At 41.4% G+C, this 17,578-nt stretch overlaps 1 protein-coding gene across 1 annotated transcript in view; it reads right to left on the minus strand.

Annotated features, from left to right (window-relative positions):
- Window positions 1-988: 988 nt before the first annotated feature.
- GCH1 (GTP cyclohydrolase 1) overlaps window positions 989-17,578 on the minus strand; it is a 51,771-nt gene continuing 35,181 nt past the window's right edge. The window contains exons 3-6 of the mRNA XM_032623733.1: window positions 16,191-16,246; window positions 5,045-5,076; window positions 3,924-4,008; window positions 989-3,145 (exon numbers count right to left, since the gene is read on the minus strand). Of these exons, the coding sequence (XP_032479624.1) occupies window positions 3,019-3,145; window positions 3,924-4,008; window positions 5,045-5,076; window positions 16,191-16,246 (300 nt within the window). The 3' untranslated portion in view covers window positions 989-3,018. The remainder of the gene's footprint in view (window positions 3,146-3,923; window positions 4,009-5,044; window positions 5,077-16,190; window positions 16,247-17,578) is intronic.

The following is a 17,578-nucleotide window of genomic DNA, read 5'->3' on the forward strand; positions in this document are numbered from 1 at the left end:
TTTGTGCCAGTAACATACTGTTTTGATTACTGTAGCTTTGTAGTGCAGTCCAAAGTCAGGGAGTGTGATTTCTCCAGCTCTGTTCTTCTTTCAGCCGATTCAATCTTTAGTGAAAAAACTCAGGAGCAGCAACTTGGGCTTATTGAGCAGCTCATTGTTTTATTGACACGTGTGAGTTGTGGTTTCAGGAATGTTTTAGGAATTCCCTGGTGGTCCAGTGGCTAGGACCCTGCACTTCCACTGCTGAAAGCATGGGTTCGATCCCTGGTTGAGGAACTAAGATCCCACAAGCTGTGTGGTGGGGCAAAAAAAAAAAAAAAAAAAGGAATGTTTCTTGCATTCCTAGTTTAGGTGATTAGGTTCACTACCTACAGGCTACGGGGTCCTTCAAAGAGCAGCAGGCCACTCCACTGGCCCCAGCACCTGGACAGGCTGACAATCAGTGACGGCTGGGGCCTCTGCCTAGGTGGAGCAGGGAATGGGAAGTCCACCCAATAGAGGGAATGATGCGGTCACCAGGCATGGACAGAAAAGAGGCAGCAAAACCTTTGCTCCTACTTGGAAGTTTTGCCCAGGCAGGCTCTTCCCTATAAAAGGGAGGGAAACTCTTCCACTCCCTGCATTGCCCAGCTCCCTGCCCCAGCCAGCTCTTCCCTCCTCAGCTGCTCCCACACAGAAAGCAGTGGAGTTCTCAGGAGCGGCAGTTATGCAAAGTTAGGCTTAGAACAAGGACGTGTGAGCCATTCAGATTCCTTACTCTTAACCCAGATCTGTCCTTCCCATTACTGCAATAGGGTGAGGACAGTAATACCCAAACTGAATACCAAAGGGAAACAGAGAGCCTGGGGTAAATTTATGTCTGGGATTTATATTCTAATAGCTTGATGGCTGAGAGAAGCCCTTACGAAGGGTATCTTTGCTGAAACAATGCAGTAAAAATAATTGAATTTATTGATTTATCTATAGCAGTGGTTCAAAAAGAAACTACTTTCACAAGAACAGTCATAACACTTTAATAATTTGAATAAAACCAACTTCAGGAACAATATACATACAATTTGAACAATTAAACTGAACAGTGTATTTAAATGCATCGAATTCTTAAAAATCCCCCAAATGAGTTCAAGCCCACGGATATGAAAAAGTAATTTTGAAGTACTACAGACCAGAGTAAAACAGACAAGGTAATTACTTTGCATTTATCAATACTCTAGACCAATACTGTGGATACTGTAGACCTTTATGAGAACACTTCTAAGGAATGTTAGAATAAACAGTCATTAAAAAGGAATACAATTGATCTCAGAAAGATGAATTAACAGCTAACAATTTCTTTGGTCCTCCAAGTCACAGGTGTAAAAACTTTAAAATACCAAACGTGAGCTGAATGTTTAATTCTATCTCTAAATGTTAAGCAGGATAATGTTTATATCAGGTTAGATTTTAAAAGGAGCTCAGAATCAACCACCACTCTACTTTAGAAACTCCAAGTGAAAAATATATATATATATAGGAACTAGAAGTAGGGAAGATTTAAAATTAAAAAAACAAAAAAAGTGCCATCTGGCCCTAGCATAAGCCAAATGGCATCAGAGTGGCAGAGACAGGACTACCAGAGTTACAGCAAGCATTGTAGTTAATCCTTGTTGGTAACAGGATAAATCTGAAGAGCACAGTGTCAACCAAATAAGAGACTTCTCCATGGAATAACTGTGTTTGTTTTTGCAGAGAGTTGGGTTTTTTTTCGTTTGTTTGTTTTAATTTGGCCCACACTGCCCCAGTGGAGGAAATTTTAAGATAATCATTAATAAGGCAGCAGCTTCCTGGACTAAAAGACCTATCCCACTTGAACAGTTACACAGAAGACAAGATCCACATGGATCACAAGGGAAACCAGAACACTGGCTTCCAGTAGCTTCCAATCACTCCAGATAATGACGGTGCATTTTTACAGACACCAACAATACAGCTTTCATTAGACATGGGACATAGTTCAAAGCAGTCCACAGTGCAATTCTGCATTCTCTCATATTCACGGAAGCTATGGTTCTGCAGACCTGAAAATGATGGACACTTTCAAAAGTTTCTGTAAATACTTAGAAAAATATTTGATAAGTTTAAAAAAAAAAGTTTTGAGGCATCTACAAGGAACTCACAAAGTAAGCTCCCAAGAAACGTGTAAAGGCAGAACTGTGAGAGCTAGTTATCTGCAAGGTCAGTACTAAGTCTTATAAAATAATGGCTTTTAAAAAAAAGGCAAAGGTATCTACACTCTAAATGGTGTGATATTCTCATCAAGGCAGAGAGTTAAATGTCTAAATCCCTGTATATTGACATGAGAATACACTCGTAAACAACTCCAGGAACTAATTCCCTGTACTTGAATTTTAAAAAGAATAGAAGGTAGAAATTGCTTTTTTAACTCACAGTGAAATTAAAAAACATAGATATTCCACCACCTTCCCTTGGTGACATATGTTACAACTGGAGAGTTAAAAAATAAATATATAAAAAATAAAGTATCACTGGCAGTTAAATAAACATGATTAAAGTGGAGCTGTTGGACTTTGAATTTGCAGAGCAATGCTGCACAGTGTACATAAATTATTTTAAGCACTACGCCATTTTTGTTTGGGGAGGATAAAATAAATATATTGGTCATGGTTTTCTCCCATTCCCAACACACCTGTGCTTCTGAATCAAATTACCATACTCTGAACAAAACACATGCATTCTTCTCCCTTCCCAGCACCCTCAGGTTACCTGAAAGGCAGTGGTTTTATGCAAGTAACTTACACTATTGGCAGTTGGCTTGAATGTTGCCACTAAAAGGTGGCAAGAAGAAAGTAGATTAATTACCCCTTTGTTAATTATCTTTATTTGACTTGCTTTAAATAATTATTAAATACAATTAGTGACAAGGGATAAGCAACAACTGGAAATGGAATGTACAAACAATTAAGACCAAATGATGCTACTAGCTGCACAATCTGTAAACCATGTGGCACGTGCTGAGGCTCAGCTCTTGATGAGAGTCAGAAACTCTTCCCGGGTCTTCGGGTCCTCGCGGAACACCCCCAGCATCGTGCTGGTCACGGTTCTGCTGTTCATTTTCTGTACCCCTCGCATTACCATACACATGTGTCTACAAAACAAGGCAACAAATGTGGCTTCAAGGAGTAGACAGTTGCTGGTTTGGTTTTTAAAATAAAAGCAGCCCGAAAGATTAAATCTGATTCAACTGAGTTCACAGTTACCAAGTATATCAAAATGTCGCTTCTTAGACAAATTTGGTCTAAACTTTTTTTTTTTTTTTTAAGTTCCTAAGCCTTACAGCTCTTATTCTTATCAGTGGTTGAGTCCTTAAGGCATCCAGTCGGAGGGGGAAAAATAGGATTTTCTTCCCGGGTGAAACTAATACAAAGTGTCTACAGAGATACACAACTTCTAGATAAAAAGAAATTCGGGATTCTCACTTGATCCATCTTCAGGACCGAGACAGCACTAAGCTAGCTTAGGTGTTCCGAGAAATACTGAGGCACGGTGGTCTCACCAGGCAGAATCCAGAGAACAGTGACCACAGTGGGTGAAGCTGGATGGCACCCACAGTGCACAGTTCACGCCATGACAAAAGGATGGGTGAAAACTGCCCACAAGATGTTCGCAATTCTCATAATTCATTCTAACTTAAAGAAGTGTCTTCAGTTGCCCTTTGTACCTATTCTTAAGTACAACTCTTTATTTTTCAAATGTGTCACAAAATATTGGGAAAACCCTGCTCTTAGCAACAAAGAGCTAAAGAAGAAATCAAGAGAAGACTGATTTGCACTGTTGTGCAAATTCCCTACACCTAAGTCTATGACCCTCTACACCTCCAGCCCAAAACACCACTGGGACATGATTAAAGGCAAACACGGACTTACGTCGCTTCAACCACTACCCCCACTCCAGCAGGTCGCAAGGCCTCTGTGATTGCTACAGCAATTTGTTTCGTAAGGCGCTCTTGAACTGTGGATGTGACAAGGAGCTCAGTTTAAGAGTCTGACACGAACAGAGACCTGGAAGCTTTTGTGGTCTCTAGAATATTTGAAATCTTAAAAAGCAAGACTTTGGTGAGGTTTAACAGCCAAGACACACCACCTTTTACCAGTTTGCTTGCTCTGCTGTCTGGGCCACAGGATGCCCCTGTTCAGTCCCCTCACCTGCAGTACAGGTGCCAAGGGGAACTAAGGAACCCCCAGTGCCCACCAGCACCACTGGAGGGAACAGATCAGAATGACGACTGTCTCTTTAGGTGTGCAGAAAGACTGACCAGATATTGATAACAAGCACCCCCGTGGAGGCAGAGTAAAGTAAATGAATAAACAGCTTGAAGCAGGGTTAACAAAGGAGCTACAGTCCAATTATTGAATTGTACTTAGAGCAATGTTGAAAATCAACGATTTAACCTAAATAACGTAGTTCCTGTGCTGAATAAACAACATCTTTGAAAACACTAAGTGTTCAGCACTGCCTCTATTTGAAAACCGACAAAATCCCCGAATACCAGAGCAGGAACTGGTTAAATCAAGCCACAGCGTAGCTGTACAATGGAATGCTGAACAGCCAGCAAAATGAATGAGATGGTTACATGTATGTGAAAAAATGTTTAAGATTTGGTAAGTGAAAAAGAAGGTGACACCAATTTTCAAATACTATAATAAAAGTAGATTGAGTTTTTAAATGTTGGTAAAATGTGAAGGAATGTGCAAATACAATGATTTGTTCTGGAGACTTGAAACACAGCAGACTTTCTGTTTTACATTCCTATAAAGTTTTCTTTTCTTTTTTCGGTCACACCACACGGCTTGGGGGAATCTTAGTTCCCTGAACAGGTATTGAACCCTGGCCACCGTAGCGAATGCACCGAGTCCTCACCACTGGACCGCCAGGGAATTCCCTTGATTTTTATAAGCCATATGTATTACACTTGTAATAAGAACAAAAAATACTTTTTCCTTAATAAAAAATGTTTTTCTGTAAATAAAGTAGTTTCAAAGTTTACCTTGTAATCTTCTACTATAGATTTCTACAATCCTAGAAAAGAAAGAATTGTTTTAGTTAATTATAAATTGTTTGAAGTGAAATTGGCAAGGCTTCCCCATAAGTCTAAAGAATAATTGCTTTATTGAAGTAATTGTAGGGTCTGGGCAGGAGATAAATGCTTATAGGAGGAGGATAGAAAGACACAAAAACTACAAGGAAATGAGAAGAGGGAGGGTCTAAAGGAGACCACCAACCATGACACAGTGGTACTTCCGTAAGTCCCCAAAGACAGAGAGAATTAAGTGTAACATTCACTTAGGAAAAACAACAATTAGAGGTGAGTAATTTTCAAGCTCCCATGTCATCAATTTTAGGTCACATCTCACGTGTTCTAATTAATCGTATTGTTTAATAAGAGCTTAAAGCTCAAGTTAAAAATAAAGACTGTTAATTAATAGCAGACAAATATCAACTATGTACCAACTAAACCTATTAGGATAATCAGATGAGAGCTAAACAGACCTCTTCAGACATCTCTTTATAATATAGGTCTATATAAGCACTCAGTAGGATTAACCACCCCCTCCAAATAAAAGCCCCTGATCTTAGCTCATAACACAATCTGTCAAGTGATGAATTTCCCCTTTCAACATCTTTTACTCTGGCTGTAAAATGGCTACAGAATTACACATTTGAGGATTGCAATTCACGTGAAGGGTCTTTTCTTTAAAATTTAGCATTTTAGTCATGAATTTGGACTCAATTTAAGGATCAGCTTACCTATGAGGTATGTTATGGCCCTTTCCCCCACTGTGCCACTCAGACAGAACTGATGACTTGCTTCTTTATACCTCCAACAGCCAATGAAGTCAGTCACAGGTGGGCTGCCTACCCTAACAGGAATGCCTCTAACATTTCACTGCCAGCCCGGGTGCCTGCCTGTTGCTGGCGACTGTGCCACACGAGGGTCATTCGTTACTGAGTGCCTACTGTGTATATGATTATGTGGCGAACAGGGCCCCTATGCTCAGTTTATCATTTCTTATTCCTAGTTTGTTTTTCTTTTTCAAGTAAAGAATAGGTGTCGGATTTCTGTCTTCTCAGCATTAAAGATAATCACATAGTGTATGAAGGCCATTCAAGATGACTGCTGTCTTGCTCTCTCTACATCCCCTGCTTGATGAGTCCCTGCTTCACTCACATGACTATCCAATCCTCTTCATTATAGGGCTTAATCAGTAACTGCCTCCATGCTTGCCCCCTGTCCCAGCCGCTGGTTTCCCTGGTAACTGATGAACCAACCTGATGTCAATTCCCCCTATAAATGGTAGCCTCCTTCTCCCCCGGGTAGTGAAGGTTGTTGCCGCGCACGGTGAGGTGTTGCTCCAGGACCTGGCTTTGGACTAGTAAGATCCTTTTCTCCACTAAACCGCTGATGTCTCTGTCACTGTTTCGGGGCTCGTTCTTCAGTCTTGAGGCTGGGCTATCAATCATAAGGCCTGCAGGCCTTCGAGGCGCAGCCCAATAATTGCTGAGCCAGCCAGGAGGCCGAGGAAACTCCCGTGAATGCAGAGATGTCGGGAAATACAGGTGAGGAACGGAAAGTTGTGGGGGGGGGGCGGCGGGAATCGCGAGGTGGCTGTCCACTAGCCACGTGGGGCCCTGTGGCAGCTGACTGCCATGAGAGATGCCTTCTTCTTCCATTACACTGATGAGAGCCTGTTATCCTCAGAGTCTCTTTCCAATTTAAAAGTAGCAGCCCCGGGCTTCCGCGGTGGCGCAGTGGTTGAGAGTCCGCCTGCCGATGCAGAGGACACGGGTTCGTGCCCCAGTCTGGGAAGATCCCACATGCCGCGGAGCGGCTGGGCCCGTGAGCCATGGCCGCTGAGCCTGCGCGTCCGGAGCCTGTGCTCCGCAACGGGAGAGGCCACAACAGTGAGAGGCCCGCATACCAAAAAAAAAAAAAAAAAAAAAGTACCAGCCCCACACTCATAGCTCATCTGACTGCACTGGGCTGGCTGGTGAACACAGACAAAACTCAAGGACCTGGAATATCTAGAATATATAAGCATACCCCAACTCACCATCCCTAAACAATTACAGACACAGGCTTTAGGGACAGGGGCAGGCTTGTGAGTTGGACGTGCCCAGTTACCTGGGAGGATTTGGTTGGGGTCTGTGGCAACGGCAAACTAATATGAGTACCCATGGGCTTCTGGTCCCAGCTGTGGAAGGGGGCGGAGCAACCATATAGTGTCATGGAACAACAGCCATACGCAGTCTACAGTGCATTACAGTAGGTGGAAGATGCTACAAAAGGCCTACCCGAGTCATCGAGCAATGCACAAAACCGTGATTTGGGGTCTAGAACAGCTGCTTGTGACATACAGGACCCTCGTGGACATCGACAGTGACCAAGGAATCCACTTTGCCAGCTACGAAGTTCAGGAATGGGCTGATAGAAATGACACACTGGCATTTTCACCTGCCCTACAACCTCACTGCTGCCGGCTAATTGAAAGGCTGAATGGACTACCTAACAACTGAGATGGGAAACCAGCTCTCTCAATGCATGGGCCAGGAGGCCAACTCAAGCCCTACAAACTATAACTGAACATCCCAGGATCAGCGGTCCCAGTGTCTACGTCATGTTCACCCAGAGGTAACTAGTCAACACCATCTGAGTTCAGCTGTTGACCACAGAAGGACAATAACTTGCTTTTGCCCTTATCATAGGATCTAACCCCAAGGGGAACACATTATAAAATGGCCCTGGAACTGACAGTAAGTCCCAGGTGGTTTGGGTTTGCCGCCCCATTGGGGAATAGGATTAGAAAGGGACTTAGCGATTTCACCTGTCTCCTACCCAGCCCAACTGAAGACTGCTGAGGTAATCAATCTGGGCCCCTACTGGAGAAAGGCGGCGTTATATTAACCCTGTGGTCGGTTGTTACAGCACCCCTCCAATACTAGGCATGGCTGTGGGGACTGAGGGTGGACACGCGATGTGGTCCTGCAGGCCAGGACAAAACCCGCGTTATCCCAGGATGCTGCTATTGCTTACGTTTTGCTTAATGGTCATGACCTCCCCTGTATTGTGCCTGTTAAACATCTTATATATTTTGTCCCTTGCCTGAGGGGAGGGAATCTGTTCCAGGGCTGGGTGGCAACAGTGGGCTCGCCGCAAAATGAGTCTGATTGCTGGGTCTATGGTGAGATGCCGTTGTCCTCCTCCTCTGGACTTCCATGGTAAATGGACCTGCTAAGCGCCTTGCTTTCTCTTGCTACTCTTTAGCTGCTGCTGTCTGTACTGCATTTGTGGTATCTGGTTGCAGTGCCCCTCGACATACCTGACCCCAGGGACACTGCGTAAGAGGGGTGGACCAAGATTGTAAGGGTCGTGCAGGGCATGTAAGGGTAGAGGGTATGGTCAGGCCACTCACGATGGCTGTCCTCTTGCTTGATCAGTCCCTGCTTCACTCACATGACTACCCAATCCTCCTAGTTATAGGGCTTCATCAGTTACCGCCTTTGTGCTTGCCCCCTGCCCTAGCCGCTAGTTTCCCTGGTAACTCATGAGCCAACCTGACATCAATTTCCCCTATAAGTGGTAGCCTTCTACCCCGAGTAGAGAAGGTTGTTGCCGAGCACGGTGAGGTGTCGCTCCAGGACCTTTCTTCGGACTAGGAAGTTCCCTCTGTCCACTAAACTGTTGATGTTTCTAGGTTCTTTCTTCAGTTTTGAGGCTGGGCAACTACAGGGCTTGCAGGCCTGTAAGGTGCAGCCCAACATATAGCTTCACTGAATTAAAAAAAAAAAAACACTTTATTTTGCCCTCATCTGTCAACTTGCTGAGAGGTAATTATTGGGAAAAGAATTCTAGTTTGACACCAACATTTATCTGCCTTTCAATACTGCCACAGGCAAATCAACGGTCAGTCTAGTTGCTGTTACCCTGTAGGTAACACTTTTCTGTGTGGCTGCTTTTATGGTATTTGAGTATGTGCACTCTTGCCTATGTTGTGTCTAGATGGGGGTTTAATTTCATTTTCACTATTTGGCATCCATTAGGCTTCCTGAATCTGAAGACTGATAGGCTGCATATGCTCTAGAAACATCTCAGCTATTAACTTCTCTAACACTACACCTACCCCATTGCCTCTTACCCGCAGGAATCTCAATGAATGGCATATTATACCTTCTTATTCTTCCATGTCTTACACTCTCATTCATACTTCCCACCTGTCTGTGTTGTATTCCATGTAGTTTCTTCAGACCTTTCTTTGGGTTAACTCATTTTCAGCTGTGCCAAATCTGTTTGAGTGTACTGGACTTCGGATTCCATTACCACATCTCTTTTTCCTACAAGTTATATTTGGTTCCTTTTCCAATCTGTCTAGTTAATTCTGAAAGTTTCTTGCCCCTTTGTCAAACTTTCAGTACTCTTTTTTTTTAAATTTTTTTTAGGAGTTTATTAACTTATTGATTTTTGCTGTGCTGGGTCTTCGTTTCTGTGCCAGGGCTATCTCTAGTTGTGGCAAGTGGGGGCCACTCTTCATCACGGTGCGCAGGCCTCTATCGCGGCCTCTCTTGTTGCGGAGCACAGGCTCCAGATGCGCAGGCTCAGTAGTTGTGGCTCACAGGCCTAGCTGCTCCGTTACATGTGGGATCCTCCCAGACCAGGGCTCGAACCCGTGTCCCCTGCATTAGCAGGCAGATTCTCAACCACTGCGCCACCAGGGAAGCCCCCTCAGTACTCTTATTTTTCTAGCACACTTGTATATTCTGTCCCTGATAACTCTGGTATCTGCCCTATTTGACCAATTGTTTTAAGCTGAATCTGGCTCATGGTGACTTTCTTTTACTTTCAGTGAACACATGCTCTTAGGAACATTTGTCGGAATTCTTTGAAGCCTGGATAAAAGTATCCAAACATGCACTTGTTTCTGCTAGGTGCTAGAAGGCTACCTCCTTAGTGACATCTTAAATAATTGCCTTGGGTTTTTTGAGGACCACACAGGTAATCTGAATTCTGACCCACACCTAAGTGACTATGTGCCTAGGGGTGGTTCTTCCTGCTCTCCCCAGAATATTTAGGGGAAAATAGGGAGGACAAAACCCTGATTTTGGCCCCAGTGCTGGGTAATTCCTGTGGATTCTTACAATAACTGCTTCATATTTCCCCCAATGTGTGAAATGTTAATACACATTATATCTTAGTATGCTACACCAAGATATCATTACAATCTAGTTTACCATACTCTTGGAATCAGTAGTTCTCAAATTTTAATGTAACCTGTTTTTGTATTCTTGAAGTAAAGCTCCTTGGATGATGAAAACAGTACCTGTAGCCTACTGAAGTAGGTTTTTTGATATTTAGGATTTTTATGACTACTCATAATTGAGGGTAGTCTATAATTAACAGCTTTATCAGGCTTTGTTATCAGGGACAGACAGCTTCATCTAATTAATTGTATAGCTTTTCAGGTTTTTCCATGCTCTTGAATTACTTACACAACATGAAAACTAGTGGTTACTTAGAAGTTTGAAAGAATGCCTAGTAAATTGACTGGGTCCAGCCCCTTCCCCTCCACTGCTCTCCCAACATTAATTTTACTTTTTCTAATGGTTACTAGCTGATCCAGGTTTTCTAATGCTTGCTTCATTCCTGTCCATCTTTTTCCTTAACCTGTTTATTAAAGTTTTTAAACCATATTCTTAGTTACATAACCCCTCATTTCTAAATAGAATTATTCTCTCAGACTTATAAGCAACCTATGATAGATTTTCATACTTTAAGCTTGTCACCATTGAGTAAGATGTTAGCTGTGGGCTTGTCATATATAGCCTTTATTACACAGGCAATGAGGTAGGTTGTCTTTCTAATCTGAGTTTTTATCATGAATGGATATTGAATTTTGTCAAATGCTTTTCTACATCTAATGAGAGATGATTTTATCATTCATTTTGTTCGTATGGTGTATCACATTGATTGGTTTGCAAATGTTGAACCATCCTTGCACTCCTGGAATAAATCCCACTTGATCATAGTGTGTGATCCTCTTAATGAATTACTGATTTCAGTTTGCTAATATATTGTGGATTTTTGCATCTATATTAATCAGGGGTATCGGCTTGTAATTTTCTTCTTGTAGTGGCCTTGTCTGGTTTGGTATCAGGATAATGTCTTGAACAGAGTTTGGAAGGGTTCCTCTTAAATCTTTTGGAAGAGTTTGGGGAGGGTTGGTGTTAGTTCCAAAGAATGGCTTTGCAGTAAAGACTGTATATAATTTATATAGTGTTAGCATCATGATTTTTTATCATGTCTAAGGAATTTAAAAAATTTTTGACTTCTAAATAGTTGGGTTTTTAATCTTGAATTTCTAGTTTTCTTGTTACACAACAGCCTTTTCAATTTTTTTAAGTTTAAGCTTACCTTTTGGCCAAAATTCTATTACTCTGCTGTGTATATCTTTTTTGTCCACTTCATAGACTGAGAGGTAATTAGTGTTCCTACTCCTTTCAGGTTTGTCAGTTTCTCTATGCATTTTAGCCAGTTCATGTTTTATTTTGAACTCATTTGATGAAGATTCGTGACCACTTTTATTATACAACCTTCTCAAAATAAGAGGATTCACTTTATCCCCTTTGATAAATTTTGCCTTGATTTTTATTAACATTTTATTATTTTAAAAGGGGGACATGGTTGGATACTAGATTTAACCCAGTGGACAGCTTATTTAAATAGCCTACTTACTGGTCTTATAACATCTGTGCTCGATCCTCTGTTTTCTCTTGCATTATTATGCTTTCTCTCCTCTTCCTCCTCTGGCAACTGGGAAAGTAATCTGGTGATACTTTTGCAGGAAGAACCCGTGGATGGTATAATTTAACCCTTGCAAACCTTCAAAGTGTTTCTGATGCCTTCACATAACTTGACAAGCTAGACTTGACACTGGGCTGCAAATTCTCAAGTGTGGCTAGAGCAAAAAGTGAAAGAAGAGCAGCCAGATCACAGTGGGACTTGTCAGCTAAGGTAAGAAGCCTGAACTTTATTAATGCTGCCCCTTCGCAGGTCCATAGCTTTTGTCAAATCCACACTTGAGAAAGAACATCCTAGCAGCATATGAGAGCAGATTTAGGGATCCTAAGAGATGAGAGGACGGGAGTTAGGAGTTTAACACATGACCCAGGAGGAACATGAAGGCCCAGAGAGTGGCAGCGAGGATAGCAAGAAGGCAGCGTGGTGATGATGTGAGGGAAGTGGAGGTGTTACAGGGGGTCAGTGAGCATACAACAGCAATGGATGGATTCCCTCTTACTCTTTGCCCCAAAGTACATTTCCAGATGAAGCAAAGATCTAAATATAAAAATAAAGCCATAAAAATAACCCCAAAATACATGAGTTTATGGTTACGTAGGTTTTAAACTTCATGAAAAATACTACTAGAAAACAGACAAATGACAAGCCTGGACAAATTATTTGTAGCTTTAATATTCAGAGAGCTCATACAGATCAGTAATAAAAAGACAACCCAATGGAAAAATTAGCAAAGACTAAGAGCAGGAAGTTCCTGAAAAAAATCAGCCTCACCCAATTAAATGCAAATTAAAACAACAGGTACCATTTTTTACTTACCTGTTTGGGTTTCACACTCTTCAATGTTTGCCAGTGTTGGCAAAAGGGTAGAGAAACACACACCTTTAATCTATTATTAGAGTATAGTTCAGTATGATCTTTTCTGGAGAGCAATTTGGTAATATCAAAAAGTTAGCTACCCTTAACCCAGCAAATCCGACTCCAATCTTACAGACTCAGAGTAAGGAAATAGATACGACGTGTTCACCAAAGTTCTTCTTTTTCCCATTTTTGACAGTAGTCTCAAACTGTAGGCTATACTTATATCAAGGACTGGTTAAATGAATTATATTAAAGAAATACTATGTAGCCATTAAAAGGAACTTTTTTAGACTAAAAGACGTCCAAGGAATTTCAAGGTACTTTAAGTTTTTAAAAAAAGTAGTATAGAATATAGGATATGATCCCCTTTCGCCTTGTTTAGCTAGTAGTTTTGAGGCTACATGTTTGTGTTTGCACTGAAATCTTCCAGAAGGATAGTGAAAGATCTCTAGTGGGGAATGGAAATAGGAAAGAAAAGTTTTCCCTCTACTCACTCACTTCTATTTAAGTTTAACTGGTATGTTACTTTTATAGCATAGAGAAACAAGAAAATGTTCCCTTTGTAATCTAATGTTCCCTTTGTGATCTAATCTACCCTTGTTCACTATCTCCCAGTCACCTCTGCCTAAATCTCTTGTATCAATCAACCTGCTCCCCATCCACTGGGAGATGCCTTGCTCCTACCCTCTCATTTGCCTTTGTTTATGCATTAACTATACCTACAGGAATTTCTCTTCTGTTCAGAATTCTGTTCAGCCCTCTACCTCTGGGTCTCCTCAGTCCTGCCTGGCCACAGCCATCTTGGCTTCTCTGAACTCAGACCTCCTAACCAGGCACGTCTGTGGCACCTGCTGCCGAGTACTGTCCACTCTCCTTGAGGGCAGTGGCTCTGTCCTACTTTCCTCTAGCAGCCATGATAACTGGCACATTGTCCTTTCACAGTAGGTGCCCAACAGTTGAACCATGGCTACCTGAGGCACTCCAATTCTATATTCAAGATTTAATTGTGTTCACTCAGTTTTCTAATTCAAGAAAATGAATACATGTTCAATGGATTTTCAGCAACAGAAGGAATTTCTATTCAAACTAAATTTACTCTAGAATTCTACTAGAGTTAAACCAGATCAACTCACTTTTGGCATTTTCTTGTTACTTAAAGCTTTACTGTTTGATATTTGACTTCCCTGGCACTGAAAGGTCATTCGTTTAAAGGCAAGCATATAACAAACTTCACATACAAGATTAAAATGAGCAGTGAAGTTTTGCTAAGACATTTAACCTTATTTATTCCTCTTCATTCCCTAAATATTCCAACTTCTTATAAGGAATAAGCAGTTGGATAATATCTTAGTCTCCTGTTTCATTTAATAGACCCTTTATTCAAAATTTTTACAAAATATCTGAGTTCAGTTCTTTGGTTTACCGCTCCATTTTTTTTCTTACATTTTAATCCTATTAGTGTAAGGACAAATCCCCATGCTAATAATTAACTCCTTTGTATTGTTCATAAAAGCTTAATTATTGGAGAGCTTTTCTTTTCACTAGGAAAGGAAATAACCAAAGGCTATTCCCTTCTATCCCCAAGTCACCACTTTTTCCAAGATCTCACTAGATTACTCTCGAATCCATTTCTCTAAAGTGTTACCCACGGCCTACATAGTGTGGTCTTCTAGAGAAGACTGCTTACATCAAGACCATGGCCGAGTGTGGTCTGCCAAGCTTTTTATAATATGAAGACTGTCTATGCTACACCTTTCACACGTGGGCAGTCTGATACAGGCAGGAGCAGTGCCAGGATTTCTATATAAGGTGGAGGATTAGCCATCTTGCTGGAAGAGGGGGAACCAGGGGAGTGAGCCTACAGCTGTGTTTGCACAGCAAGCCTGCTGATCTTAGACTATGTATTATAAAACAGTAAGAATAACCAATTATAATAAAGACACTTGTATTCAGCTGATATAACTTTATCGCTTGGGAGTAAGTTATTGGAGAGGAGGTTGCTAATAGAAATTATAATAAGGTTGATTACCCCCAACACCACCAATACTATTTTTCAGCCACTGCTTGGCACTGCCATTGGGTGCAGATCACTAAAGGCACCAACATGTTTGCGTTTGTATTAAGAGCCTGACTGCAGTGAAGCAATTATATTTATGATGTAAGAACATCCTTTCATGCTACCAAGTAGTCCTGTCTGGTAGTGAGATTGCCAAGTAGGAATGAAACTAGGGAAACTAGTCAGAAACTAGGGAAGTTAAATTTCTCTCTTCTACCTACTTTCTCCTTAATCCCTAGAAGAAATGAGTAAGAAAGTGGAAGTGAAAACAACGTAAAACAAACAGCTGTGGAGAGCAGGCATCAGATTGCAGGGGCGGTGTTTACAGAGTCCAACACAGAATTGAAAAAGATCTGGACCACCATTTCAGGATTGTCTAAGTGGAGAAGAAGCAGGAACATATCAGAGCCACAGATGTCAGTTGGTCACAAAGGTATGTTTATTCCAATTTTGATATGGTCACTTTCACCTCAGTCAAGTTATCCAAACCTAGCTTGGTTTATTTTTAGAAGGAGGGGGACTCTTGATGGCATTTCATTACCTACTCCTTCATTTTAACTCTCCTTTAACACATACACCTCCCAATATTTCCCCATCACCCACAACTCGCTAACTCTATACAAGGAAACTACACAAAAGGGTATTTAGGTCTAGTCCCCAATATTTTATTGTCCCTATCAGAGGTATATGAACACTGACCCTCAACTTGACTTCTAGTTAAACACAGGAGACCATGCTTGTATATATCACCACTCTTTCCTAAAACTCAAAAATGGTAGCAAAGGCCAGAACCCACAGGATAAAGAATGAAAAAAGACTGTAGCAGAAAGAGAAAGAGAGAGTTAGTATTGTCTCAGAATAGAGCTGAGGGGGGGAAAAAAGCTGAAAAAGCCGAGGAAGGCATGGTCTTGGGTCTGTAGGAGCAACGGAGCCAGACGTGAACCAACTGGCCCTACAGGATGCAGAGATGTGTGGAGGTACCCAAGTGGAAGGCAGGGTTGAGGCCCCCACTTCAAAGAGCAGTGCAGTTAGACCTCTGTGCCGGTTTCCTCTCCCCCGCAGTTAGCTAAACCACCCTTAAAGAATGGGGACTGAACTGAATGCACCCTCAGGTCCTCTCCAGTCAGCGAAGGCTCTACTGAGAGAAGTGTGAGGTAAGGCTTCAAAGGATGTGCAGGAGGGAGGTGGAGAAGGCAGGCAGGCAATAGGGGAGCGAGAAGGAAAGGGCATTTGTGTTTTCAGGTCCTCTTAGTCTGTCTTAGACTATACATATTGTCTATATATTGTCTCTGCAACTATAAAGTAAGTTGGAATGTACCTTACAAGTTAGATCCACATTGATCGAGAGACAAAGCCTGATAAGATTCTCACCATGTAGGGGCAGGTCCTATAAACCTGTCCTCTTATTCACTACACAGTCATACTTACCTAGCAAGTTTGCTGAGGCCAAGAACTTGCTTGTTAGGAAGATAACCGATATGGACCTTCAGAGAAGAGACAGAAATCATGAACTAAGCGAAAACACAGTACTTCTTTGTGACGAAAGGAAACATAATACAGTATACTTACAGTGTGGTTCAACACAATGCAAACATTTTTAAAACATCTAGAAGCTTTAAGACATAGAAAATGAAGCACTTACATAAGCAGTTTAAAAATCACATAAATTAAGTAAAAGGAAAATAAGAATGACTTAATAAAATGACAAATTTGAAGTATAGTTGTGGTATTTCCTGGTGAAGTTAAGCTCTTGATACAATTCTTAAAATCTTTCCTCTGTTGAGGGGAAACTTTCTCGGGAAAATGCTCATTATCCCACAGCAACATTAAAATGTAGCTAAGAAAACCTCCTTTAAATGGCTGAAACTGTAAGTATAAATACTGCCATTCTACACATCATGGTGGCCTTAAAAACCTTGCCCTGTTGCACAGAAAGAGGGTCTCTGTGCTCATTGTCATCCTGGGCAGTCCCATTTCTAAGCTGCTAGAGAACACCATCCTCCTGACAGGAAGAAAAGGACACGGCTACAAGCTGTGACTCAGAAAAAATCTGGATCCTAAGGCCTCAGTTCTTGTAGGGCTTACTATAAGGCAAAGCCATTTCTATAATCTTAAAAAGCACTGATTAATATCTAATATGAAAAAGTTACATGTCTTTCAGCCAAGTGTTAAGTATGAGAGATTAGTTCTCCAAAAAGATTAATAAATGGTCACTTTTAGGCAATCAATTTACCTAATAGAAAATGATCAGCTCATTTGCATCATGGTTTGCCAGCATTTGTTGCATTTGTTCACCTAATATTTACTGTACACTTGAATAATCCAGGAGTAATTCGTGTTTTTTCCATCTATCAGGCACTATGCTTTGGGAGTCTGAGAATACCAATTCATTGCCTTCCTGCTCAGCAGAAGGACACAGTTATATAGCACCTGAACATTGGGTATGTCAAAGAAAAATTAGAGTTGAAACTTTCCCATAGAACCAAGGTACAGAAGTACCACTTGAAATTTATACACTTATATACAGAGCTATAATTTATTTGTTTATACTATTTTTAGTCTTCCCAAAGATCCTGTCATTTAAATGGTCACTTTTTATTTTTTTTGGCCACGCCGTGTGGCTTGTGTGATCTTTGCTCCTTGACCAGGGATCGAACCTGGGCCCTTCGCAGTGAAAGCGTGGAGTCCTAACCACTGGACCACCAGGGAATTCCTGTAAATGGCCACTTTAGGCAATCATCACTGAACAGTATGTTTAAAAACCGAGTTAGTAAGAACACAGACACAGAAGTAATCAGAGCAGAAGGTAGGAGGAT

Source organism: Phocoena sinus, chromosome 2, assembly GCF_008692025.1.
Source record: "Phocoena sinus isolate mPhoSin1 chromosome 2, mPhoSin1.pri, whole genome shotgun sequence".
Classification (NCBI taxonomy): domain Eukaryota; kingdom Metazoa; phylum Chordata; class Mammalia; order Artiodactyla; family Phocoenidae; genus Phocoena; species Phocoena sinus.